General features: G+C 34.6%; 1 protein-coding gene across 1 annotated transcript in view; it reads right to left on the reverse strand.

The window, feature by feature from the left end:
• The window catches only part of LOC106129368 (voltage-dependent calcium channel type A subunit alpha-1), a 139,797-nt gene that overhangs the window by 19,691 nt on the left and 92,667 nt on the right, over window positions 1–27,439 (reverse strand). Inside the window, exons 4-19 of the mRNA XM_060954728.1 lie at window positions 11,714–11,848; window positions 9,146–9,278; window positions 8,219–8,358; window positions 6,581–6,681; window positions 5,837–5,992; window positions 5,146–5,366; window positions 4,779–4,882; window positions 4,094–4,209; window positions 3,728–3,787; window positions 3,236–3,337; window positions 1,747–1,944; window positions 1,324–1,538; window positions 1,025–1,237; window positions 767–940; window positions 510–566; window positions 196–285 (exon numbers count right to left, since the gene is read on the reverse strand). Coding sequence (XP_060810711.1) covers window positions 196–285; window positions 510–566; window positions 767–940; window positions 1,025–1,237; window positions 1,324–1,538; window positions 1,747–1,944; window positions 3,236–3,337; window positions 3,728–3,787; window positions 4,094–4,209; window positions 4,779–4,882; window positions 5,146–5,366; window positions 5,837–5,992; window positions 6,581–6,681; window positions 8,219–8,358; window positions 9,146–9,278; window positions 11,714–11,848 — 2,215 coding nt within the window. The remainder of the gene's footprint in view (window positions 1–195; window positions 286–509; window positions 567–766; window positions 941–1,024; window positions 1,238–1,323; window positions 1,539–1,746; window positions 1,945–3,235; window positions 3,338–3,727; window positions 3,788–4,093; window positions 4,210–4,778; window positions 4,883–5,145; window positions 5,367–5,836; window positions 5,993–6,580; window positions 6,682–8,218; window positions 8,359–9,145; window positions 9,279–11,713; window positions 11,849–27,439) is intronic.

A 27,439-nucleotide genomic window follows, 5' to 3' on the forward strand; every position in this document is an offset into this window, starting at 1 on the left:
TACAGTGTGCAATACAGTAACATGGAAGCAACCAACGAAAGAAAGTACATCATCAACGTGCAGAGAGCATGCAAGTGTACAGTGATACGTATGATGATGAGAACAGAAGAGATTGTTATCAACAATATTTTAAGAGGCCGATGTACACACGCATCAAGCATAGCGGTAGCTCCATCCTCGAAATAACTTTTTTACCTTCCTACTGGCAGGCGACGAGGGACTTAAGTCTACTCCGGGTGGAGACCCGTCCACCGCGTGTAACGCGCCCATCTCTTTCTCCAATTCCTAATTCGCCGAAACAGAGTTTTTGTATGAAACAGAAGTATCGTCTCCATTTTTAATGATAATCCAATCTTCCATATCACGACCGTGTATAGAATAAGTTTGTGGAAAAGTGATAACATGCTATGGCGTTGAAATCGTGATTCTAGGCTAAAGTTGGAAGCATCGTAGGATGAAAGGTTATTGTCTATTGTAACAGCGTAACAAATATTCGAAAGACCACTTACTTGGAGCTGCTTCTCCTTGTCTTCCTCGACCTGTTCCTCTTCAGCAGCTGTCAATTCCTGTAATAAAAGAGGGTAACATGTACACCAAAAGCAGCGTTTAATGTACAATTTGGCGTTTACGTTTAAACACAACAGTAACACATTATAGCGTTTGTTGATTTTGCTTTGGTTGACCATATGATTATACACGTTCTTTAGATTAATATTGCTAAGTTATCAACCAGAGCATCATCAAAATTACTGTTAATACTACGTACCTGGGCATTAGCCAAGTTGTCGACAGCGATGGCAAGAAACACATTCAGGAGAGTGTAGTTTCCGAACAGCACCAGAATTACGAAATACAATGAGTAAATCATTCCTTTCTGTATGCCGCCCTGCGATTGGATACCATCATACATAACCTCGTTCCAATCTTCGCCCGTTAAGATCTAAAATCAAATGAAATAAGTGACTAACAAATAAAAAGATGCAACGTAATGATGTAACAATATTATATTTGATGATTTACTTACCTGGAAGACAGTAAGCAGCGCAATAGGAAAGGTATTGAAGTTGGTGGGCGGCGTGTCACCTTCAAAGTTAAACTGTCCTCCGAACAGTTGCATGCCAAGCAAGGCAAAGATGAGAATGAACAAGAATAGAAGGAACAGCAGAGAGATGATGGATCTCATGGAGTTAAGAAGAGATATCACCAGATTTCTGAGAGATGACCAGTATTTGGTAACCTGAAACAATAAAAAAAATTGTTAAATCAAAATACAATTACTACAATTTTTATTTATGAAAAGTAAATTGTTATTATCGTACTTACTTTGAATATTCTCAACAGTCTTAAGGCTCTAAGTACAGAAAGGCCGAAGGAACCACCCTTGACCTCGGACCAAACTACTTCAAAAATGGAGCCAGATATGACCACGCAGTCGAAACGATTGAAAGAAGATTCGAAGTATATTCGTGGTCCTAATGCATACATTTTCACCCACATCTCCATCATGAACAAACCGAGGAACACAAATTCGGCGTAGTCTAAACAAAACAAAGAAAACATCGTGTTAGTATGAACGAGTGTCTACATTAAATTACAAAACTTTACTAAACGTGCATTCCCTATTTTACTGCATAAATGTCTTTTCCCTATTTTACTGCATAAATGTTTTTAACCCCATAATATAGGTTGCATTATTTATATACCATACAAATAAAAAAAAAATGTTAAAGATAGGAATATACTTACATAAAAATGAAGTTAACCATTTTGGTTGTTTATAATGTTCAACAGCAACGCATATAGTATTGAAGAGCACCAAGACGATGACGAACCAATAAAACCATTGTGTCTTTACAGTATGTCTGATCCAAAAGCGAAATCTCTTCTCGGCGCGCCAAAAATCTGCGCACTTTCCGGATGACCGAGATTTGCCTTTCAGGAAACCTGTCGTAATAAAACGACACATTAATAAGTACATAAAATAGAAAAAAAATGATAAACTAGTTTTACATCGCGATATTGACGTCAGTAGGTCAACGACACTATTATCATCTAAAGGAGTTAGGTTCTTACATCCAGCAAAGTTATTTCTAGATTTACGCACAACAATAGCTTACTTTCTTTTAGCACTCAAGTAGCGAATAACATTTTATATTGATATAAGCCAAAGGTCGAATTCTAAGTTCAGAACACAGTAATTGGCCAGTTTCTTCTAGTTAGCTTCGTAATTCAATCGGTATCGCAACCCGACACTGGGTCGTATAAATCTGTCACGAATCGCTCTGTCGTCTGCGATTAGGGACATTTCATATCTAGATAACTTTTCTAATAGTCACGTTCCAATGTAACTTTTCGTTTTATGCTGGTAATGTTATTTTATCTAAAGCTTATTTTAAGGAAGCTAGCAGTAAGGATATCCTAAAGAATAGCAAGAATTTTACAGAAGGCAACGCCCGGACGTTTAAATCATAGACATTTTGTTTTATGAATACTGGTTCGTTTAACTTTAACCAAAATGTTACAAATAAACGATCGGACGTTTAATTAGAAGAATCGAAAGAGGGATCACTAATCCTAATCTATGACTAGACTATTTTGACTACATAGAAGATGAAAAGGAATATTCTACCAGAATCACGCTTGATCCCATACCTTGCTTTTTCTTTGGAACTGTAAACAACCAACACACAAATAGAGTACGAATACACAATGGATTGATGACAGCGAAATAGTAACGTGAGTTCAATTAGTACAACATTTATCATGCATATGATGCAATGCATCAGAATAATTTCGGTAGGAGATATAAGTGTCAACGTTCAAAAGAATATTTTTCTGTAATTAATTGTAAATTTACATTGTGTTATTGCGAATTGTTTGAGAAGTGAAGTGCAACATGATTAATCTATAAATATCATTAGTATGCTTGTGTTATATGCTGCATCTTCTACATACATTCACAGTAACACTATAAGTATGGTATAACATAAAAAATATTTTTGTAACAAAATCATTTCATGCTTCTATAATTGCGTGCGTTGAAATACATGATTATTAAAAAAAAAACAACGTTTACACGAATACATAAAAACTTCTACCCATTTGCTTGAATTTGAATTGAGTTTTCGTAATATTACAACAAAAAGGTAAGTAAGTACGAAGTCATAAATGAGACAGTAATTGAGACACAACACAACATCACAAATAAATTATGATATAATAAAGATATACTGACCCTCGTCAGCACAGTCTTCGTCTTGCTCCTCTTCTTCTGTATCTGTACTTTTACTTTTCCCTAGGTTTTTTAACTTCTTTTTTGCAGCTGCTCTTCTTCGCGCTATCATAGATAATGTTATTAAGCACATTTTTATAATTACCATAAATGCAACAGCAATGATAAGCGCAGACACTTTACAGTTTAAGCATAACATGGAAAGTGGTGCAATGATGAATGAGGTGATTGTTTTTGTCAATGCAAATAATAATTACCGATATAGTCAAATTTGATTATACTCTGTAGACTATATCAATGATTGAAAAATAAAAACAAAGCTATAACAATCTCATAAGCTTAAACATCAACAATGTTAGTCTAATTATCAAAAGGCTTTGCCAATTGGGTTTTTATTTTGTTGAACATGTAGTGTATAGTAAAGAGAAGAGAGTTACTATAACACTGATAAGCCCAATGTAATGGGGTGATATGGCTCATACATACTTTTCATACCTTCTATTATATGCATTTTTTCTTCTTCTGTTGTTCGTTCTTCTGCTAATATTACTTCCTCTGTAATCAAATGTAGAAGAATTGTTTACAAATAACCCGAAGAATAGTCTGTCCATGAATTTCACGATATAGACAAATTCATTTTAACAAAACTTTAATTATTGATACTGTACAAAGTATTAGAAAACTATGAATATAATGCATAGCTTATGAAGTAAATAAAGGTATTTTAAGCTCAAAACTGTAGTCGAATATATATAAATAAAACATTTATTCACGTAAACTACTTCTAAAGAGAAAACGAGTTATTTTTGACTGCGAATTATTGGAATTCATGGACAGAATAATATAGCAACAAAATCTTACCGGCTTTACAAATCCACTCAACGTAACCATTGAGTTCTCTCTCTAGTTGCTGTTGTCTTCTTAATTTAAGAAATTCTTGTCTATTTTCTACTTTCTCTCTTTCTTTAGCGAACTCACTGTAAACACCAATAATAGTGGATGAATCTAGCAGAAGATGCATAGTACTGTGAGCAGTTAAGTGGGTTATGAATAGCTTAAAGCGAATGATACTGGTTTGAGTGCAAATGAAAGAAATAACTACCTATAATACAACACAGTATAATAAAATAATAAAAATGAAATAAATGATAACAATAAATATGAAATGTCGATTGGACAAAAGTATTAATGTGATGTTAAAAGGGATATGAGCATTTTATGTCAGTAAATAAATACAAAAATCACCGAGGTATTGTTATAATAATAAAAGGATAATAAGTATATATTAGCTTTAACTATAGGTTCAAGCGTTCCACACGCACACGCTTTCAAGAGCAGACCTGCTTCAGTGATCCAGTTGAGATACGCTGTGAAGTCAGTATTGAACATCTGCCGAGCTCTTTCCTTTTGGAACTGAGCCCTTCTTTCAACACGTCCTCTTTCATTTGAAAACTCTCTGAATTATATTCGAAACAAAAAGAAAAGAACTTAAAAAGGGAAATATGAGATGATTAATGATAAGATAACTTCAGACGTAATAACTCACCCGCTAAGAACACCGAGAACTAAGTTGAGCATAAAGAATGAACCCAATACTATTAGAGGCACAAAGTAAACCCAGTTGAACGCACTACCTAACGCGTCGTTCGTCTGAAACAAGTGAAGACGCGTCAGTATCATAAACACCAAATGTTTTTTCTAGTCGGAAAAAACGCACGTTACGTGGATAGATTCAATTCTGGATCAAGAACAAACATTTTGTAATTCTATTACTTCAGTACATATTTAGGTAAATTTGTTAACCATATATTCGTTATACAAAGCTGAGTTTGCGTTCGGTAACGTAACTTATCAAATCTTTATCATAAGAAAACTGCAAAGACAAAAACTAAAAAAAAAAATAGCTGCCTTACCCAATACAGGATGGATGTCCAGCCCTCCATAGTGATGCATTGGAAGACGGTAAGCATAGCGAAGCCAATGTTGTCGAAGGAAGTGATTCCGTGATTGGGACCCTCCCACTTCTCTAAACACGTACTCTTGTCGTACTCGCAAACATTGGCTCCAAACGGCGCGAGGGTAGCGTTGTCCGCATTGCACGGCGTCGGGTTGTCACCATCAGTCGCTATTTCATCTGGGCAACATTATCATTCATTAATTGAATACAAAATCAAAGACAGTGAAAAACATTTAGTACGATTGCCATACATTAATTGAATAAAAAGTCAAAGCTATGAAAATAAAGTTAAACATATTATACGATATTTTGTGAGTTTTTAATGGTTTTGGTAATACACACTCAAGCACATAACGTATCAATGATTAAACCAAGTAAAACTAATGTTAGCATTTTGTAGTTATTTTATAATACCTTCATTGATTTACATTATAATATAAATAAAAGCTAACGCTGCAAATAAAATGAGTACCCACGAGGTTTGTGTTGGATGTTGTGATATAAAAGACGTGTCGTTACAAACAAAGATATCGTCAGAAATACATGACAACCTTTCGTACAAACCAAAATCTTAGGGAGATTTTGTTTCAGTGCTCATTCATAATATACATATATTACAAACAAAAATTAGTAGAATATATACTCACTTATATCCTCTAAAGTATAACAAGTCTTATGGAGCGCCCCTGAGTAGAACTCAAGGCCGATAATGGCGAAGATGACGATCGCGAACAGCACCAAAAGGCCAATCTGTAGCAACGGGGCCATCGCTTTGATGATGGACTTCAACACAACTTGCAGACCTACATGACAGAACAATTGTATTATGAAACATGTTTATATACACTAAGCATACACTAAACGACAGAGGAATAGGATGTGAGAAGAAGGAATGAGAATGGCTGACGCTTAGTCGAATTCAAGTAAATGATGATTAAATCTTTCAACAATATATTCACATTTTGACAACTTATTTAACTTTGAAGCGAACTGATAAAAAATTCCATTATTAGACATAATATAAATATGAAGTAAATATTATGATTTCAGAAAGTTTTTCAGATTTTTTATTTAAAATAAGGATAGGTGTTTATATCTAATTAAAAACTAATTAGGATAAAATAAACATTATTCACTATGACTGACATGAGACAATGATAACAGAAACGAATAACGTGCAGAAGAAAATGAATTGCTATTGCACAATATTTTTTTTTCTGTAACATAATGGCGGGAGAAGTTTTATTTTCATTTTTAGTGGCCAGTTTTACTAAACTTCTTTTTTTATTTAAATGTGTTGTATATAAGTTGCCAGTATTTTTGAATATTTATTGTGCAACAGCTAGTGTGCTAGTGGTGCTACAAATATCTAAGAATGTTCTAGAACTCACTAGGAACGCCCGATACTAATTTAAGGGGCCTCAGCACCCTAATGGCACGCAAGGTCCTGAAGTCGACCTCGGGCGCGACCTTGGGCAGCTGCGTGATGATACTGCCAAACACACATTACTCGATACTATACGATACTATAGCTTGAACTAGCATCTAGGTTTGTATTAAACCTCTACATAGGACTGTGCTCGTAGGAGGAGTAAGTAGTCAAATGTAAGGGAATAATTTGTTTGTTAGGTTTTAGAGATAAATGTTATTGGCTGATTATTAAGGATTGTCTGCTGTGTATTGGATGAAGAGTGGTGTGTGAGAGATATTTTAGGCTACCATTAGCACAGTCCTAATTTGTGTAAGAAAAAATTTTAAATGACACTAGCTTAGATTCTACGTCTAAATATTGTGTATCTAATTAGTTTTATTATTATGATCTAATCAGAGGTTAATGTTACCTTTTTTAATCTAAATACACCATATTTATTCACACCTAAAATAATTTCATTAGCATCAATCTTACATTAAATTTTATATTTGAAATACCTACGCATACACAATTATTATAGCAAATTGATACTATTATGCAACACGTAGCCGAAATTCAAATTACATTAAACATTTTCCATAATAAAATCACACATTTTCTAAAGTGAAAGTACTTAACATTTGATAAATATCCAGAATAGAAACTACGTTCGTTGTACTAAGATTGAAAAATACTATTTTCATGAAACCACTAGCGATAATTTTTACTACGGTCCAAAAGATTCGAAATTCGAAAACTAGCGAGAACGTTCTATAAAAATAAGGTTATGTGAACTTTTCGCCAATTACTGTGAATTACTTGGTATCCGCGAGACGAGTTTCAGCGGGCGGAGCACTCTGAACGAGCGCAGCATCCGCAGGTCAACGTCCACGTTGTATTCGGCGAATATCGTCATCGACCTAGTTTTCGTTATGCAATATTCAATAAGATAGTCAGGAAGACCCTTGCGTACCTACTCAAATCCTGATAGTTTTTATTCACCTAAATTTTGCATTTCTAAACACATTAAAGTCCAATCAGTATGTTTGTAAAGTTAACAACTAATTTGGTTTGTATTATTGTAATTAGTGAGGTTTACACCCAGCATTCACTTTTTATGTGCTATAAATCTGCGCATAAAATCGTAATGAGATGTTATGATTTTGTGGAGTCTCGGCGTTCATTGTTAAAGTTTTATAGTCAATTAATTGAGTTCGGATGTTACTAATTTTATCAGAACATGAATTATTTTCGTCTATAAGAAAATTCACAATTTTAGAAATTATCATTTAATATTCAGTAAAGAAGTTTTGGTAACAAATTATTAGTCACGTGAAGCACGATATACAATGAACTCAGAGATGAATACTTTTTAGTAACGCAAAGACACATCTAGTAGTCAATTCGTAGTCATAAGAATTACCTTGACAAAATCTTAATGGATTGTTTCGGAATAATACTTATTTTCTCTAGGTAAAAATATTAAAGTACATACGCGTAGTATCAGAATCCATCGTCACGAGCTGGTACCATGTACTTTTAAATGCCTTTGCGCCACACATATTTTTCTTCTATATTCATATACAGTGTATTTAATTAATTTGATAAAACAACTTACCCTGTTACTACAACGAAAAAATCCATGATGTTCCAAACGTTTCTAAGATACGATCCTCGGTGTAAAACAAAACCTAATGCTAAAATTTTTAACGAGGCTTCTACACAAAATATTCCTAAAAAGTACGCCTCTGTCTTTTCCTGAAACAATGAAATAATCATTTGAATTATTTTCTTTTGTTATTGACAGTATCATTAGTAATTGCAATTATTTACGAAATAACTTTTGACAAAGAAATATTTTAATTGTTTGAAAATTCAGCAGTGGGCTTCTTCCGGCGGATATGATTATTAAAAATAGCTTTATGATTTAAGATATAATTTTTGTAAGCTGTGTGTTACATTATCCAAATTCTTCTCAATTATTTGTAAGTTTCTTTTGTAATGTCACTATACATGTTATATACAGTGCAGAAGATACAGTGGTAGTAGTTGCTGGTGGTTAACTAAATCTTGTGGTTTTCGCTAGAATAATACGACTTCTTCTCTCCCATTTGTTACAACACAAAGAATAGAATAGATTTATTTTCAAAATTGGATACAAGGTATCACTTATTGACGTCACATAACTTAAATCTAATTACAACTACTACCGCTTCCAAAGCGCATGTGTAGAAGAAGCGGCGGAACAAACTACACTGCAGCATTTTCATAGGACGTCAATTTACAAATATAGATCTCTTAAATCTAAATCGTGGACGAATGCACATTGTCTACATTAAAAAACATGTATGAATGTAGAACTGATTATGTCAATACGAATATTTCGTCAAATAAAATAAATATAAAATAAATGATATAAAGTAACATTGTATTATCACAAATAAGTATAAAAAATTTACTTAACATCAACCTGGCCGGGAATTGAACCAGATAACATGTATTTTAGTTTCAAAAAAAATTGCTAGATTGAATCATATGTATTTACCAGATTCTGTGCTAAGATGGTCTTATCGCCGTTAGGCAAATGCTCCTCCAGCGCCAGCACCACGCAGTTGGCGATGATGGTAAGCAGCACCGCGTACTCGAAGGGCGGCCACTCGATGATAAATTTTGTATACCTGGAAATAGAGACCAGTATTCATTGAATCATCTTGGTGCATTTGGAGATGTAACTAAGTAAGAGGATAAAAATTTAAAGTATGTACAAAATTAATTTGTGGGTAGAATCTCACTAAAATAGTTTTTCATATTTTATTAGTATTGATATGAATCTAGAGTACCAACCCCTTGATCAGAAGTATCCTAAACCCTTCTACCTCTAGGAAAATAGTGTGATTTGTCTATGTACGTAAGTATATAAGAAAATAACTAACCGTAGGTGATCCCAAATTAAACTATGGCAACGACATAAAATAAATACCTAATCTACTTTTAGAACGGTATTTCTGAACGCGAAAATGTACCAGAATCAATGAGGCTTTCAAAACATTGAATTTTTATAAAGGACGCCCGCAACCACTATGAACAAAAGATGTTTGTTTCAAAAGAAGTAAACACACTCAATCTCCATTAAGGTGAAAGTAATTAGTTTTGCCTAAACGAATTTCTTGCTTGACACGAACATGATAAAATGGTGGTTACATTTAAAAAGAAAAACAGTGGCCAGTATCAGAATTTTAAAAATTCCCGAGTCTTACATAAATTATTGATGTTACGATTCAATAAAAATATTTGGCCCGATTGATGGAGTTTATCACTACTATACGGAATCTGCTTAGACTTAAAATCGTAATTTTAAATGTTGTATGGTCTGGTCTATATTTGCTTTTTGTTAATAAAATCTCATATATAAAATTGCTTTTTGGTTTAAATAACACAAAAACCATTCGAATTTCATAGATTCGAGTCGGTTTCTGGTGAATTAACATGACATATAGGGGTGTCATAGATGTACCTACGAATAAATAAATCTTAGAAATTGAAATAATATGACATATTTAAAAAGTGCTTATAACATATGTAATTAAATTAAGCTAGATATCTACAGTTAGTGCACTCATCAGAACAAAAACCAGACGTATCACGTACAGTCAGTCAAACATTGCAAAGTCACAACAGAATAAAATGAGGAACAAAGTTGCTTAGTTCGACAATTTTTTGGTAGATAATACTTTTACAGTTCAATAGTACGTTAATATTTTTTTATCATTAGGTTAAATTTAAATATAGAACTCCAGATCACTTAACTACCAGAAGAGACACGCCGGCCAGGTACTGCTTGTATAATAATATTCTGACCCGTCCCACATACATAATTTAAAACATCCATTACGGTTGTTCCGTGCCGCCACGGAAATATTCCGATTCAGGCAGACAGCCCCAACAAGTGTTCATCGAATAAATTAATTCTTTTATAATTTAGGTCAGTTCCGTTACAATTTAATGTGCGGCAGAATACCAACGATTTCGCTTCGGTACAGTTAGCCGCTTCAAATCTTATTTCATTGATTTTTTAAATTTATTACGATCAAAAAGTTTTTCTTAATTCAAAAATCAATTTATTCTGATATTTTTATATTAAACGGTAGAAAATTTAAATGTATTTTTTGTTCGTGCTAATTTGCTAAGTATATTGTATTAGTCATTTTAACTCTAATTTTACACAAAATTGTTGTGTTATCTAAAGTAACCGCCTAACGTTACAATAAATATTTTTAAACCATGTAAATATGTTAAAGAAATATATAACTTACAAAAATTATTAGTTATTCAGAATTTTTCCTATATTTTTAAGAATATAGGAAAAATATTGGGAAATATTTAAAAAAATAATAATAGTATAATTTTTTATATCTGCCTTTATATGAAATTCAAAGTAAGTAAATTTAGTTTGTAAAGATGCATGAATTGTTTGTTATTCTTTCACGCAAAATCTTCTGGTCGGATTTTGCGTTATATAACCTGGAATAACATAGGGTATTTGTTATTCCATATAATTCCCCCGCAGCTACTAGTTTATAAATATTTAAAGGACTTATTATGTTTGGCATTTGATTGGACGATAAACCAAGAATAGGTAGTTAGTAAAAAGATAAGTAGGTAGGTTTGAATGAACTTGACACGGTCATGTAAAATCGATCGTGTCAAGTGAGCCCTCGGCATGGAGGCCGCCATGGCATCTGCCATATAACCAATTAAAATTGCATGATCTAGATAATATAACATTCTTTTCCTATCTTAAGTTAATTTGCTAGTATTTATATTTGATAAACTGAACCCCCAATATTCTGATTCTACGAGTCGGATCATGAGAAGGGTGCGCGGCGCTCTCGCCTGTTTTTTTTTAAACAGCGCACCCATTCTGGTCTACCTACAAACTCGTTGTAGTTCTGTATTTTTCACTCCCTATTCTCGTTCAGGCTGACGATACGTGCTACTATAATCCATGTTGTAGCCATGTAATCGCCGCATAGTCACCCTTACTGTTATCCTGATAACTTCCGGATTTTCTCTCTTAGGCACACGTAAAGATGAAACAGAGAGAGAGACTTACCTCCGAATAGGATTTTCGTTGGAGAATATAAAAAGCGAGCTGGGCCCCGGAGCAGCGGGCTGGTGCGCGCCGCCCATGGTATCAGCTGGCGCCGCGCGAGCCTGCGCGCCCGCCGCCTCCTGCGCTGCCGCCAACCTGGAACGTGATAGATTCACGTTAGAGAGGGATAGAACATTCTTTGGTAGAGGTCAGTTAATCAGCTAGATATAAAAAGAGAGAGAACATATTTCGGGAGTGATTAGATAATAAGCTATGATATATTTCATTTACATAGGTATAGTAATAATATAATGTTTATGAGGCTCTTTTTTGGGCTACAGGATTTATTCTGTCGATAAAACGTAATTAGTCTTACAAAAGAATGTCTTTGTTTTTTGATGACGGGAAATGAAATATAGCAATGACTGAGAAACTTCTACATTTTTGAAAACACTGATTTAAAATAAAATTGATCAAATGATGCGTGATCTTAGAATTTGCTTGAACGGGATTGATATTACAATTGATATAACAAATATTTTTGAAAGAAAAAAATGTGAGACGTCATTGTCATAATATATTCATGACTTTTGTGATCGTCTCATTAATGTTTGAAATCCCGGGTATGTTTTTCTCAAACTGAAACTTTTGTTGAGTTACTTTTGTTTTAATATTTTTCTTTGAAATCTGGATCGCCGAATTAAACTAGCTCAGTTAAATTAAGAAATAAAATTATGGAATACGTTAACCACATAAAACGAAAAATGTTAAACGAACGACCTAATACCAAGGTTATTATTCTGTTAGATTGTTCTGTCTTGTGTTCTCTTTCTAACTCTGAGGATAATTGAAGAGGAAGACAGAGAGAGAAAACAAGCCTTGTCAAAGTTCTTGAAATAATTCAAAGTTCTAACATGAGTTTCAAGTCTACATACATACATACATACATATGATCACGTCTATATCCCTTGCGGGGTAGACAGAGCCAACAGTCTTGAAAAGACTGAATGGCCACGTTCAGCTATTTGGCTTAATGATAGAACCGAGATTCAAATAGTGACAGGTTGCTAGCCCATCGCCTAAAAGAGGAATCCTAAGTTTATAAGCCTATCCCTTAGTCGCCTTTTACGACATCCATGGGAAAGAGATGGAGTGGTCCTATTCTTTTTTGTAATAGTGCCGGGAACCACACGGCACTGTAATAGTGCCGGGAACCACACGGCACTAGTTTGTGTAAACTAACCTTTACCTTTTCTAGCGTGTGATACCAACATAAATGTGTTTTGTGCATGTTTCTCGGAAAGCAACCGGTTAATAACATCATCGTCAATTAAGTTTTAATGCCGCTGTTAAACGCCCGAATTAGTAGAACGTAAAACTGCGGACTATGATTGAGAGATTTCTTAGAACACGAGTCGATTATGCACTATATATTTCGACTTGAAAATAATGACGATAATTGTCTAGTATTAAAATGTGAATGTTTTTTTAACTTCTGCTGAACGATTTATATATAATAAATCATTCTTTGGTATTTGATGACGCAAATTTCCACGAAGGAAAATTTAATATTTCCTTTGAACGTAAACTCTGGTCATGTTGCTTTGAGTGCGTAGCGCGCCGTAAGTAGTATCGTAGCGAATGCTACGAACGGCGTAGCATTTTCTACGACCGTTGTAGCATTCGCTACGAACGATATAGCATTCGATAGTTATTCCCGCTTATTAACAAAGCATTTTCTACCGAGACAAGTAGGCATTTTTCTAAATGAATCCCCATTCGTCGCCCTACGTAAAGATATAAATAAATACTCGGGAATCATCAAGACATACTGTTATCGAACCATAAAAACTCAGCTAAACTATAGGAAATATCGAAATGACGTCTGAGCAAAAGTTCTTCAACCTGATAAGCATTTTCTGTTAGCGTATAAAAATCGAAGATCTGGAACACCTGATGCAGAACCATTATAGACCAGCTAGATCTTCCGAATTATGGAAATGACGTTTTGACAAAAGTTGTTCAACATGATGAGCATTTGCTTTTGGTGAAAAAAAAAATGGAAGATCTGGATCATGTGATGTAGATGCAAAAGGGACCAGCTACTCTGTAATGTGTACCGAAATTTGAGTAAATTTAATAACCTTAGCCTTCGTATTTCCAATAACACGTAAACGGAGTTGCGGGCTGGCGTCAGCTACTAGACAATATATGAAAACTGTATGCTTAATGTAATGTCAAGATGCAACGAAAAAAAAACTTAAATAATAATGAATAAGATCTGACTGATTAATGAGAGTCCTGGCGAGAGGAGAGTATAGAGAGACAATACTGCGGCTTACTGGGCACACTGCCTCGCGGCAAGGCGTTGGAATGTTTATTTATTAATAATTATTAAGTTTATTATAAGTATTTATATTCAATTATAAGGTAATACATAGATAGTGTTTTGTTTTGTTGGTATAATTCAAATTGTGATAGATTGCTTTTATACGCCTATCCTTTAGTCGCCTTTTACGACATCCATGAGAAAGATATGGAGTGGTTCTATTCTTAAGTACTGGAAACCGCACGTCACAAAGATAAAACTAAGGGACATTTAAAATAATGCATTTTCAGTTGAAACTGGTTAAGATAAATTTATTTTTTGTTATCAACGGAGGGGAACAACTGGTAACAAATGGGATTTTATTTAGAAAAATAACCCATTCGTCACCTGAGATGACAAAGCTTGCGGCGCCAAGCGAGAATAATAGTCGCAGCAACCATTTTCAACAATATCACGGCAGATTCAATGACCAAAACAATTGATTCAGCGATATTTTTATAAAATGCGTACCTATTGACAGAGAGAAAAAAAACTTTAAAAAAATTAGTTTTTCTTGGCGCTCTATCTATTTTCTATTAAAATATATTTATGTATAAAAGAGAACATTGATTCACTGACTGAATGACACATTAATTTGTTGTGTCTACAATATGAAATTTGGTCCCTCATGTGGTCTAGGGGGTTATATGGTCTAAGGGGCACTAAAAAGAGTTTTTTTATTCTAAATTAGCTATATTAGTCTCTTCATATTACAGTTACAGCTTATGCTTCTAAAGTGCACACATATATAATCACGTATATCTCTTGCGGGATAGATAGAGCAAACTGGTAGGCCACTTTCAGCTGTTTGGCTTTATGATAGAATTGAGACACAAATAGGGACAGGTTGCTAGCCCATCGCCTTAAAAATATATATGAATTTGCTATTTTATCTTCTAGTTCGTCTTTACTTTGTAATATTAATACACAAATTGAATAGACTCGAAAATGTAGGTCAGTGCCTCGGCAAAGCGAAGGGAAGCAAAACGCATTAGATTAATTAATACTAGCGTTAATGCTGAGTTTTCAACTGATAGCAGTCTTTGTGATAAGCCACTAGGGATGCAGTCGCAAGTTTAAAATTTGCCAATAAAATAACGGTGCATTAAGAATAAAATTAATGAACTTACGACAATAAAAATAAGGAATAGTTATATGAATCGCACTATACCATCCTAACCTTTCAGCAAATACCTACGTAAAAACTTCTGGACAAAATGGCTGAAATATTACTCGTATAACTATATACGAGTAAGCTCATATATAAGAATCATTAATAATTAATAATCATTTATATAAGATTGACTATAATTTATGCATGATTAAAGCCTCGAGCTGAAGCTAAATAGTAATAAAAATTGTTTGGAAGTTGCGAAAAGTGATCTGTTAGCCAATGTTTTTAAAACTGATGGTGCTTTAGACCGGGAAAAATTCGATGAGAAGTGTCGAAAATCGAACCTCAGGCTTCAAAGCATAGTGACGAAGGGTGCGACTGGGAATACGCAAAGATGAGAGAGTGTGATTAGGTAACGTGGTGCCATTATAGAGAGCGTTTCATGGTAAGGTAACAATTTTATCTACTATTTTTTTACTAACACAAACCTCAGTGATTAAGCCAAACTGTAGCGAATTAAAAATAAATTAAAATTATTGTCGAAATAGTGTTACTAAAGTTTGTTGTTTGTAAGGTGTTTCCTTTTTAAATAAATGTAATGTATATCTGAATAACTATGTAGAATTTTGTTTTTACAAATAAAAATGAATTCTATGAAAACAGATATAACCTTAAATCTACGTCTATATAAGACAGAGAACTTGTAGTCAAGGAGTATAGAGGATCTGTAAGAGTTTTCGCAATAACGATAAAGAACAAACGAATTTTAGGACTTACTAGCTTTTGCCTGCAAAACGAGAATTTTCAGGCAAAAGTTAGAATGTCCTAAATACTAGTACCGTTTATCTTCCGCTTATACAGCATAACATTTAGTTTGAAGATAGGAACAAAAATAATAGTATTTAATTAATTTTAACATTTTTTGAGAGACTTAATTAATGATAACTGATTAGTTTTGAATGACTATTGCTGTTTCGATCATTCTATGTTTTATTTACCAAATTCAAAGACGTGTTGTCTCAGTCTAAGCAGTGTCAATATACTTTGCTCTGAAAGAACCTAACTCGATAAATATGAAGGAAATTTTTATGAATCAGATTTCTTGGCAAGCTACTCATTCAGTTCCTTAGTAGAGGGCGACACCTCATGGAAATCCGTGTCATTTTTAGGACTTATATTAGAATCCCGGTGGATTACTTCGTCGTGTTACATCGTATAACATATTGATAGCTTCAGTAGAGCTCCAAATTATGCGACAAAAGATTATGTTACTTTATCTTGGTTTGCAATAGGGATATCACTTTTTGTGTGAAGGAGCAGGATATTTTCCGTGAAAATTAATGCTGTGATTGGACGAAGACGATATATTTAGTTCCTTTTATTAATTTGTTAAGAAGCGTTTATATAAGAAGCGTTATATGACAAAATTTATTGTTGATAATCACAGATAAATTTTAAGAATTAAAACAAGTCATTACTATAGTGCAGCCAGGTAAAAACGGCGTTTACATCTGCCGCTACCAAAATCAAAATCCCTTCGGGGAGCAGACGAATCGAACTGTGTAATTGACCCCCAAACAGTTAGGTGGTATATCTAGGTCAACGGAGCGAGCCGGGAACGGCGGGAATAACTTGACGGTCGATTTCGAGAACGTTATTTAATCTGACAACAGGTTACAGAATCATAAACGGGTATTTAAAAAATTGATATAGCTTATGCAACATCTTAATTTTAAATTCAAAGACCTTTTTTTCTGAATTTGGCATTGGTCTGTTCAAAACGTTGATTTGCCATAATGATATCATTTAGACGATAGGTTTATGTTTGATGAAATTGATAATTCCTCAAAATAAAAAATAGGATTTTACGAGTGTTTTTCGCAAGGTGCAATGACTTTTACTTTTCTTCTGTGATAAAAATTACTATGCAAAATAAAATTTTGATTAACTGTTCTTCAAAAGAAATCTAACTGGAAATACGAAATACAAGAAGTCCATCTTAAATCAATAGATTTTCAAGAATAGCCGTTCAAAATCATTGGCATAGAGACAAAGAGGGTGGGGGCTGGTGAAGTGGGGGAGCGGGAGGGGGGAGGTCGAGTGATCGGCCGCTGTGAAGGACGCATCTTGCCCTTCACTTCATACGGACCACACTCGAGTGGAAGAACCACCATTAAGTTGGAACAAATATCTATACAAAAATGATCAAGCCTGTATAAGTTTTTGCCATGGGTACCTTAGGTTTGACTCTGTCTACCCCGTAATGAAGAAAGGCGTGATGTTGTAATGTCTTCTTGTTCCTCTGGCGTTAGTCCCGGTTACATACTCACCACTCTGGAGAGGAGCCCGGGGTGCGCCTTTTAAGAGCATGATTCTGGATTGGGCGGAGTCCGGTTTTTACACGATTGACTCCCATCTGACCTCCGCAATCTTCACAGGGGAACACCCAAACGAACTCCTTATTGAATCAAGGTTTCACATTCAGTTGCCTGAATGTGCAGATTCTATACCATATTTTCCCTCAACTTAATATCATTGGTAAGTACTCAAACTAATGTACATGTTGTATGTAGGCACTTAAATGTCTCATAATAATCAATGTGTTTGAAGGCCTTTCTGTCATTGTACATGTCTCACGGTTTTTTAGGATTTAAAGCTGTAACACGTATTCGGATAATATTAGTCTAAGATTTTTTTATATGCAGATTATATAATTCAACATAGTAGGTACCATTGCATTTGCATTAGTATCTCAATCACAAGTACAGAACTTACTTTTAGCTAATTGAATGTACGACAACTTTTTTGAGAATCTTTTAATGTGCGCTGCCTCTGATTCTGGATTAACCTTTTTATTTCGGTTGACCGGAAGAAATCCCGACTGGGCTAACTCCGCCATTGTACATATTCTTTTAAATCCAATTACTGTTTTATATTTTGTTATATTTATTTTTATGTGCAGTAAAGAATTTATAAAAAAAGAAGATTGTATCTATTAAGAGGGCAACAAATGTGGAAGACAAGAATGAAGTATTCTGAGACTCCTAAATTAAAAAATCCTATATTTATATGACAAATATGATTTGGAAATGATAGAATAGTGAATAATAGCTAACTAACCTACAATTCCCTTTATTTACATTTGTTGTTTTGTTTTAACTGTTTTTTGATATATATTTAAGTACGGTCGCGTTCATAATTGCAGTCATAGTTCGCAAAACTTTATAGCTTGCACCGCTGCTATCACTCACACATTCACACAAATAACACAATAAACAACAAGCGGTGAAACGTTGGGTAACGCGCCATCAAGAAGAGGGTAGTGAAAAAAAAAGTCGTCCGCTAATCAACACAGCGACACGCCACACAGCGGAGATCCATGGTGGACCAGTACGAAAATAATGGCTTCATACCGACCTGAACATTTGCGGAACAGTTCGACACATCAGTGGTTACTGTTCGTCGAGTTTGCACCGTGAGGGACTGCACCACAGACAGCCAGCAAGAAAGCCGTATTTTTCAGAAATAAATAAGCAAAAACGTTTAGAATTTGCTCGGCAGTATTTGGATTTTGACTGGAAAAAAGCGATATTTACGGACGAAAATGTTCGTTTATGTCATCACAACACGGTAGGCTTCATTTATGGCGAAGAAATGCAACTCGATATGAAGAAAAAAATATTGTGCCAAATATGGAGTCTGAACACATATCTGTAAATATGTGGGGCTGGATGAGTGCTGCTGGACCTGGGGAACAGGTGTGGATAGCAGGACGCGCTACAGCTGCTCATTATGTGCAAGTGCTGCAAGAAACCATGTTACCAACTGTGCGGTGTATTTATCTGATTGATGATATGCCAACAATATCATTTGTGCAAGACAACTTCCCTGTGCATCGAGTCCATATAATGCGTGAAAGGTTCTGCCAATTTATATTAAAAGTACTAATTACTTAGATAGTATTTTAAGGACAGCTTCAATATCTTTTCTTTATGAAAACGAATAATTAAGCTGTAACCTTAATAATAGGAGATAAGTGGATGATACAATTAGTGTAATATACTATATATGTATAGCTTTATATAATCATCAATGTGTAAATAAAACTATAGGTAAACTGTTTCAATAAAATTTACTAATTTTAATTATTGAATGTTTTATTTTGCTCCCTCTTGTTTAATATTTCTTGCTGATTTCCGTGTTTGAAGACACGGGTATTGTAATTCTTAGATATCAGTTAGTTAGTTAGTCAGTCAGTTACTTAGTTCAAATGGCACCTTGAAACATTAAAAGTTGTCAGTAACACTAAAATAGACAAAAAAATCCTTGAATAACTTCGGAATCCAAGTAACGCTAGTAACTAGAACAAGCGAGTGTGAGCAAGCGAGATTATCTCATATATCTTAGATCTCACTTGCTCACACGAAATAATAAAATTGCTACCCAATAACTTTCAAAGGAACCACTACCTATGTTAGGGTCGTGGGCAGACAAACTTTCAACCTTATTGAAATGACATAAGTCTGGCAGTCGCAGGCTTCCCTCTATAGGCAAATCTTATGCAAATAATGAGAGACGACGATATTTCGATCGACAATTATCGGGCCCAGTTCGGCGAATGTTAATTACCGTCCCTTTCTGTTTTGTTATGTTATATGTCATAGAATAATAAACTCTTTTACTTAGTAATCATTGTCATTAAAGACCGTATTAATTTGAAGGAATATTTATTCTTTTTAAATATGCATGTGTGTGTGTATCTAGTGGAACCACAGTGCACGCTATTTTAACCCGTAAGAATTTTAAAACTATGACTGCAGATATGAACGCGATCGTACATTTGATGGTCAACAAGATGAGGTCTAAGGTGAGACACGGTAGCTAAAAATCCTATTCCTTTATACCTTGAAAATCCATAGAATCAAATCAAAAATCATATAGATCAATGAGAGAAATGAAATTAAATCAACAGTTTGCCTCTTTAGGCATGCAATATTTTAAATATTAGCAAAAAATCTATATGATTATAACTTCCTAATTAGTTTTTTTACTTTATTACATCATCTCAGTTTGATCCAAAGGTTCGACTGGCAGTAAATGCCTTGTGGTATGAAGTCCACCTGTTGTACATTTTACGCACATAAAGTTTTAATAATAAATAAATAAAATTATTTCTGTTGGTGTTTTTATGTATCATTATTTATACGTACTCACATTTGTTGTTCCGATGCATTTGATAACGCTTCACAATATATTGTTAATCAATCAATACATGGATTACATGTAGCTAGTATGCTAGTCTGGATCACGAATAGCTGATAGGCTCCTAATGGTGTTTGATTAACTAAATGACGTGATTGAGGTTGCATTGTTTATTTAATTAGTCAGTTAATTAGCAACTACCCTCATTGTAGACATGTTAGCAGAACAGTGCAATATTGCGTGTATATAAACCCCCACACACACATATATCACGTCTTTATTTCGGGGTAGACAGAGCCGGTAGCCATATGACTTAATTGTAATTGAAGTATTCACAACACAATCAATGTTAAGTAGTACAGTGTTGATTTAATTACTCAACAGTAATTATTTTACGACATGAAGAAATTGTCAGAAAAGAAATTACCAGTAAAGTATTCAGTAAGGCTTTACTGTACTATTAGAGGTGTCCCGCGGCTCCGTTCGTCTAAAATGAAAAATGCCGTTAATTCCCGTTTCCGCGAGAATTTCGAGTGATCTTCGATTTTTAAACGTCATTAGAAAATGCTCATTTGCTCAGAACTACTTCTGCTAAGGTATTATTTTATATTTATTATAGTTTAGCAAGACCATTACCTTAAACCTAATTGTTTAGACCTAATTGTTTCTTAATCAGATCTTCTACTTTTTAAAACCATTTATATTCTAGCCTAGGCTTAATAGCTATACATCAAAAAAATTATAATCAAATCGGTATAGTAGCATTAGCGTGTGCAAACAAACAGATATCCTTTTTTAAAATTCATACTCTGTAACTATTTCTTCGCCGTAATAAAGTTTATACGCTCAATGTACAGACACTTTTTTTTTAAATTATGTATGTATTCATTTGCGTACGATTTATGTGTATATTTTTCTATACTATAAACTGATATACGTTCTAAGTATAATGAGGTATATTTGCCTCCCTCATCCGTATTGCGGAGACATAAACAATTCAATTACGAGATCGTAAATAGTGGCAGGCCGTAGGAAATTTTCGATGATATGGAATCTGGCCAACTGGATCAAGCGCGCGGTAATTACCGTAACATTAGCCAAGGAATTAATTTGAATCGAATCAGGGCTTTTACTTGCGACTGCTTCGTCTATGATACTTAGATAAATCTCGCCTTGCAAATATTCAGTCTAAATGCTCAAGTTTGTTACTTTTTATCACGCCAATTTTTTAAGCTTAACTAGCTTTTGTCTGCGTCTCCGCCTGCGTGTAAAGCGCCCGAGCTTAGTATATTCTTTTGCGTATTCCACACTTTATGTATGCAAAATATCATAAGAGATTGGCGAAGTTGAGTAACTGTGAAGTAACAAACAAAATTACTTTCGCACTTATAACATTACTAGCTTTTATCCGAAGCTTGACCCGCGTGAATTTAGCGTCATCTAATAAATTCATTCATATAATCACGTCTATATCCGTTATGGGGTAGACAGAGCCAGCAGTCTTGAAAGTCAGAAGTCCATCTAATTAAAATTAGCACCACATAACCAGCCAACCAACCAAAAACTATCAAATTAAACGCCACCTAAAAAAACAACGAATCTAGCACCACTTAAAAAAGAATACAAGATTTTCGCGATGAATAGTAGTACCTACTGTGTTCTTTTCCAGACTCTTAATTCAGTAGATATTCCGTGAAGAGATTATTAATATAAGTTGGAATTACTAGCTTTCACCCTACATCTTGCTCCATACTCCACGCTATATGTATGCAAATAAATAATAAAAAATTTGAATTTGTAAAGAGGGTTTTTATAGTAATAAAAGAAATATTGATTATTGAAGATAGATCTGAATTGTAGCAAAGCTGCAATTTAAGTATAAGCAATGCCTAGAGACAAATCTAAGTAGACATAGATTCTGCCATTCGGCAGTATGCAAGTTTATATACATCTTTATCCCTCCCTTGCATATAGCAATTCTACCTAATACAAGTACAATTGCTACCTGCAAGTAGGTAGTAGTAATACGTCGACAAATAGAAAGCACGACATGTTTCATGCTAACGTTTTTAAAACTTCAGACGTTTAAAATCGCATTAGTAAACTAATTAGTGTATTTGTCGCCTTCACTGGCCGCAATTTAAGTACACATACCAACCTATATTTAACTGTTGTCAAGCTCAAAATTTGTTTGCTTTATACTGCAGTATGGAATTTATGAGAAATTCAGGCATACATTAGGAAAGGATTTTTATGGTAAAAGCAGATTTTTACCTCTCTGGTTCAACGGTAATGTTACTGATTCTGAGACACAAGGACCTGGGTTTGAAATCCGGCCCAGGCTGACAATGAACTTTTTTGTGTTTGGGTCTTGGATGTTTATTTATATGTATCAATTATAAATTACAGTATCGCTGAGTAAGTATCCTAAAACACAAGTCTCGTACTGACTTTGAGGCTTGCTCAACCTGTATATGTATTTTTTTACCGCCTACACCAGCTTGGGGAACTACGGCATTTGCAGCAGCCCATGCCGATATTATACATGGTTACGTCTTACAGGAGCTTTCAGGCTATACATACATACATATCGTCACGTCTATATCCCTTGCGGGGTAGACAGAGCCAACAATCTTGAAAAGACTGAATGGCCACGTTCAGCTATTTGGCTTAATGATAGAATTGAGATTCAAAAAGTGACAGGTTGCTAGCCTATCGCCTAAAAAAGAATCCCAAGTTTGTAAGCCTATCCCTAAGTCACCTTTTACGACATACATGAGAAAGAGATGGAGTGGTCCTATTCTTTTTTGTATTGGTGCCGGGAACCACACAGCATTTTCAGGCTATCTGGGGAATAAAATATCTGGCCAAACTGCCTCTATCGGACCCAGACAAATGCAGCAGGCGGAAGAAATTGTAGCTGGACGAAGAAGATGATATGCGAGCCAATATAGTTAAAACTGAGTATGTTCAAGACTCAGCAAAATAAAGAAAAAAGTGTTAGAAAACAGAGAGAGTCAAAAAAGTTTTACCCCCCACAATGGTTAACCAGGGTTCAGAATATCGTAACTAAGATACGTATCGTATGGTATGTATATGAAAGACATTTTGGATATTGCTATGGTGGACCCGTCGAGCTCAAGATTTTTGCTGTTTTATTTTATATTTTTTCATTATTGTCCACTGGACATTTAGACCGCGGTTGGACAATGTCCAGAGATTAAGTTTAACTTAACCGCATAATTCATTATTTAATTTAGGCAAAAAAGGATGTTGCCTACTAACCTTTTAATTTCCACTATCCTTTTCAATTTGCTTAGTTAACGTTCTTTCATTCATCCTCTCAAACGCAAAACACAACATTCAGTTATAACGTTTCACATCCGCCGATTTTATAATAAGTAAATTATTTTAAAATAATGTAGGCACATTGTAACATAACTGCAAAACAGATTAAAACCCACGAAAATACCAAATGTCGTACACAATATAACTCCTAAGGAGTAAAACCCACACATTGGCTTCCCACGTTATGGTGCACGAATGAATCACAGCAAAAACGGCCATCTAGCTGCGTGCGACAGAAAAATGACCTATCGCATCACGACACTGACAAATTACAACAGTGCCTACAACATAAGCTTTACCCGACCGATGTTCCATTAACATAACAGCTGAATCGCCCTCGAGGCCTACATAAATAAGCAAAAAATCTCTGGGTGCGTTCCAAGCTGGGCTGGTTATCTGGGTCTTTTGGATAGTTTCGCAGACGCGACGGCGCCGGCTCTCATCGACTCGGTGGCGCCTTGAAGGGACTGAGTCTCAAGTTGACTGAGGTGATAGGTATGTTATGACACTATGTAACGACGAATCTGCATCGAGTTGTTACTCGATAAATTACATTGTTTGCATCATTTATTAATGTGAATAATTAAGGTATTTTACACGTTAGTAAAAAATTGTTTAAAAGATAGTTTCAGTGAACTATACCGCAAAGTAAAAACTGTGCGTACGGATTAGGTATTAAAATATTTTTTTCCATTGAACTTGGATCGATTGATGCAGAAAAATATTTACAAGTGATACAAGTAGGTAGTTACGTTGTGTAAAGAGAAGACTAAGACCATTGCATATCCTGAAGTTAAAAAGCGATTACATGAAAAATAAAAAATATATACTTTTTACAACAATTAATTAAGTATTTGATCGTCACCGGTATCTATATGTACTTCAAAATGACTTTAAGACAAACTATTAATTAAGCATTCGATTTCCTTGAACATCGTGTGGGTTGCGTAAGATCTGCAGCCTGACAGCTGGAGTGGGGCCAGATCAGCGGCCTTCGGTCCTGGCTAGACGACGCGGCGACACCCCGGCGCCTACCAGGCGTTAGGGCTGACTTGTCACAGTTTAACATACATCAAGTATTTATTACACACGTGATTCATTTTGGGCAACTTACTCTCTGATAAAGGTCATACTTATATACATCTCAAAGATCGAATGACGATATTCGTGGGTGACCTTTATGAGAGTGATTCAAGACTCCTCCGATCACTAACTTACGTGGAACTGTAGGTGATACCTTCGATCGATTGCTAGGGGTCTTAGGTCGACATTCAGTGCTAGGAAATGTCACTCCGTTCACAGTATTTGTTTGTTTGGTTAATTCATGTTCTGTTTACTTATTTTTTGTATTTTGAGTAGTAGAACGGTTTATTTATGTAAAAAAGTATCAAAAAATTTATTAACTATGTGTTAAACGAGCTAAACATTAAGTTTATTGCCGAAAACACCTCTCGTACCGTCTAAACGAAATTTTTTGTTATGAATATTCTTCATCTAAGGCCCATTAACATAATAAAGGGCCAGCTAGCACCAGTGTTTGAAAGCAATATTTCTATTCACTTGCGTTTACTAGAAATATAATTATATTTTAAACAATCAGTGAATCGACAGCCCTTAACACGAAATTCCAAGTTATGAGTTTGAGAATGCCACGGAGGAAGTTGAATGGATACCGCGGTCGCGTTGCCATTAATATTGTTTTTCTGAGAACTAATCAGTTATTTTACGACCAGTCGTAATAATTCAACTATGAGCTACTTATTTCGAATGTTTCTATATCAGATTTATATATTATCGAGATTACGTATGACATTATTGGGGCAAACATTATTTTGCTGTTCTAGAAGTTAAGAGAAAACAGTGATTGTTAGTAGCTAGACTTTTCACCTTGCGCAAATAATCGATGAAGTAGACTTCATTTAGGATAGCACTGTGTTACTATCTCTGAATCATAATTTTACTACGAAAGGATCTCGTGGGATCAGTGGTTTAAGTTAAAATAAGAGTTTCTCTAATCTAGTGGTTAAGATATAAGTATGTCTCTATACTTCGGCTTTATACCAATAGCTGTTAGTTACGTAACTACATAAATAAGTCAGTGTGAACGCCAACCGATGCTCATATGACTAGGAAAAACACTACGAGTCAACCTATATCCTATTTCCTCCCTACTTCCAACTTCTACTAATATTATGCGCAGGTATTTATGGATTGTAATGAAATTTAGAGTATGAGTATAATATAACCTAAAAAAGTAAATATTCCTATTGTCCTGAAATTCCCACGGGAGTGAAGCCCCGGGCGCATTTATGTAACTAGTCGTTTTTAAAGGTTTACCACATATAATCTTAGGACTGTGGAAAGTTGGTGGGGACCTGGCATAAAGTACCTGTGTGGGGGTCCAACCCTTGCCAAGACGCAACAAAATATAATGTAAATTTGTATATTTTTTTTTTACACAGATTTAGTTAGCCTCGAAGTAAGTTCGAGACTTGTGTTACGAGATACTAACTCAACGATACTATATTTTATAATAAATACTTAGATAGATAAACATCCAAGACCCAGACCAATCAGAGAAAGTTCGTTTCTCATCATGCTCTGACCGGGATTCGAACCCGGGACCTCCGGTGTCACAGACAAGCATATTACCGCTGCGCCACAGAGGCCGTATATTATAACTTATCGTAAAAAGGATAAAGTTTATGCCTGCAATCGGCTCCAAAATACTGGTAATTATTGCTCCACGTTTAACCAGCTATTACTTACTTAAATTGGCTATTTTAATTACTCATTGCAAGTCACATTTTGTAGCAGTTGGATTTAGGTCACTGCAGTTTTGTGTCACTTTATTTTATCAGTATTGTGCCGCATTTGTTTATCGTCATTTATATTAGCGACAACATGTCGATAAACCCAAACTAGATTGTCTTTTGTCTGTCTGCTAAGCTTGTTTTTAAGAAAGTTGGTAGCCACGGTTATTAAAATTAAAAAGCATAAATAGTAGTTGACACATAGTCATCGGGAGATTAGCCATCGGACAAGCTTCCCAGTATATGAAGGGATCACAACATTACAAAAGCCATTTATAAATAATACAGGTGACCACGGATCATTATAACACGAATTGAAACGTCCGACATATAGCATAATACTACACAAAAGTTTAAAATCAGTAATTACAAAAGTCACCAAAGTACAATTAGTGAAAGTTAAAACTTATGCTCCCCATATTTTTGTATGACTGACTAGATAAAATTCCTAACCATCGACTTAGTTAATGAAAATGTCCACCAAGCTCTATTTCAGAAAGTATTCTAACAACATGCCTGACTTTAACTACTCTGTCAAAAGTATGCGACACAAAAGAAGTAGTTTTTGCTGTGAAAAGATAAATTATAAATTTGAAAACACTGCCATATGTTTGATATCGATAACTGCGAATTTTGAACTACTTGCAATTTGATAAGTTTACGAATTAATTTGAATTAACGAATTAACCCAGGTATCATTCAGGGAACCAAAGTGGAATAATCCTTTGTTTTTGTTACGAGTACTAAGAAGATAATGTGCGTGCCTCACATTTTTAAATAAATCCCATAATACGGACTAATTATATGTATATAACTCAACAGTTGTATCGGTCCTACTGGCATTAAGAATAAATGTATAAATATCACAGCATTCGTTACAGATTTGTTAAGACTTCATAATA

The sequence above is a fragment of the Amyelois transitella genome, chromosome 4 (genome assembly GCF_032362555.1).
Source record: "Amyelois transitella isolate CPQ chromosome 4, ilAmyTran1.1, whole genome shotgun sequence".
NCBI classification, from domain to species: domain Eukaryota; kingdom Metazoa; phylum Arthropoda; class Insecta; order Lepidoptera; family Pyralidae; genus Amyelois; species Amyelois transitella.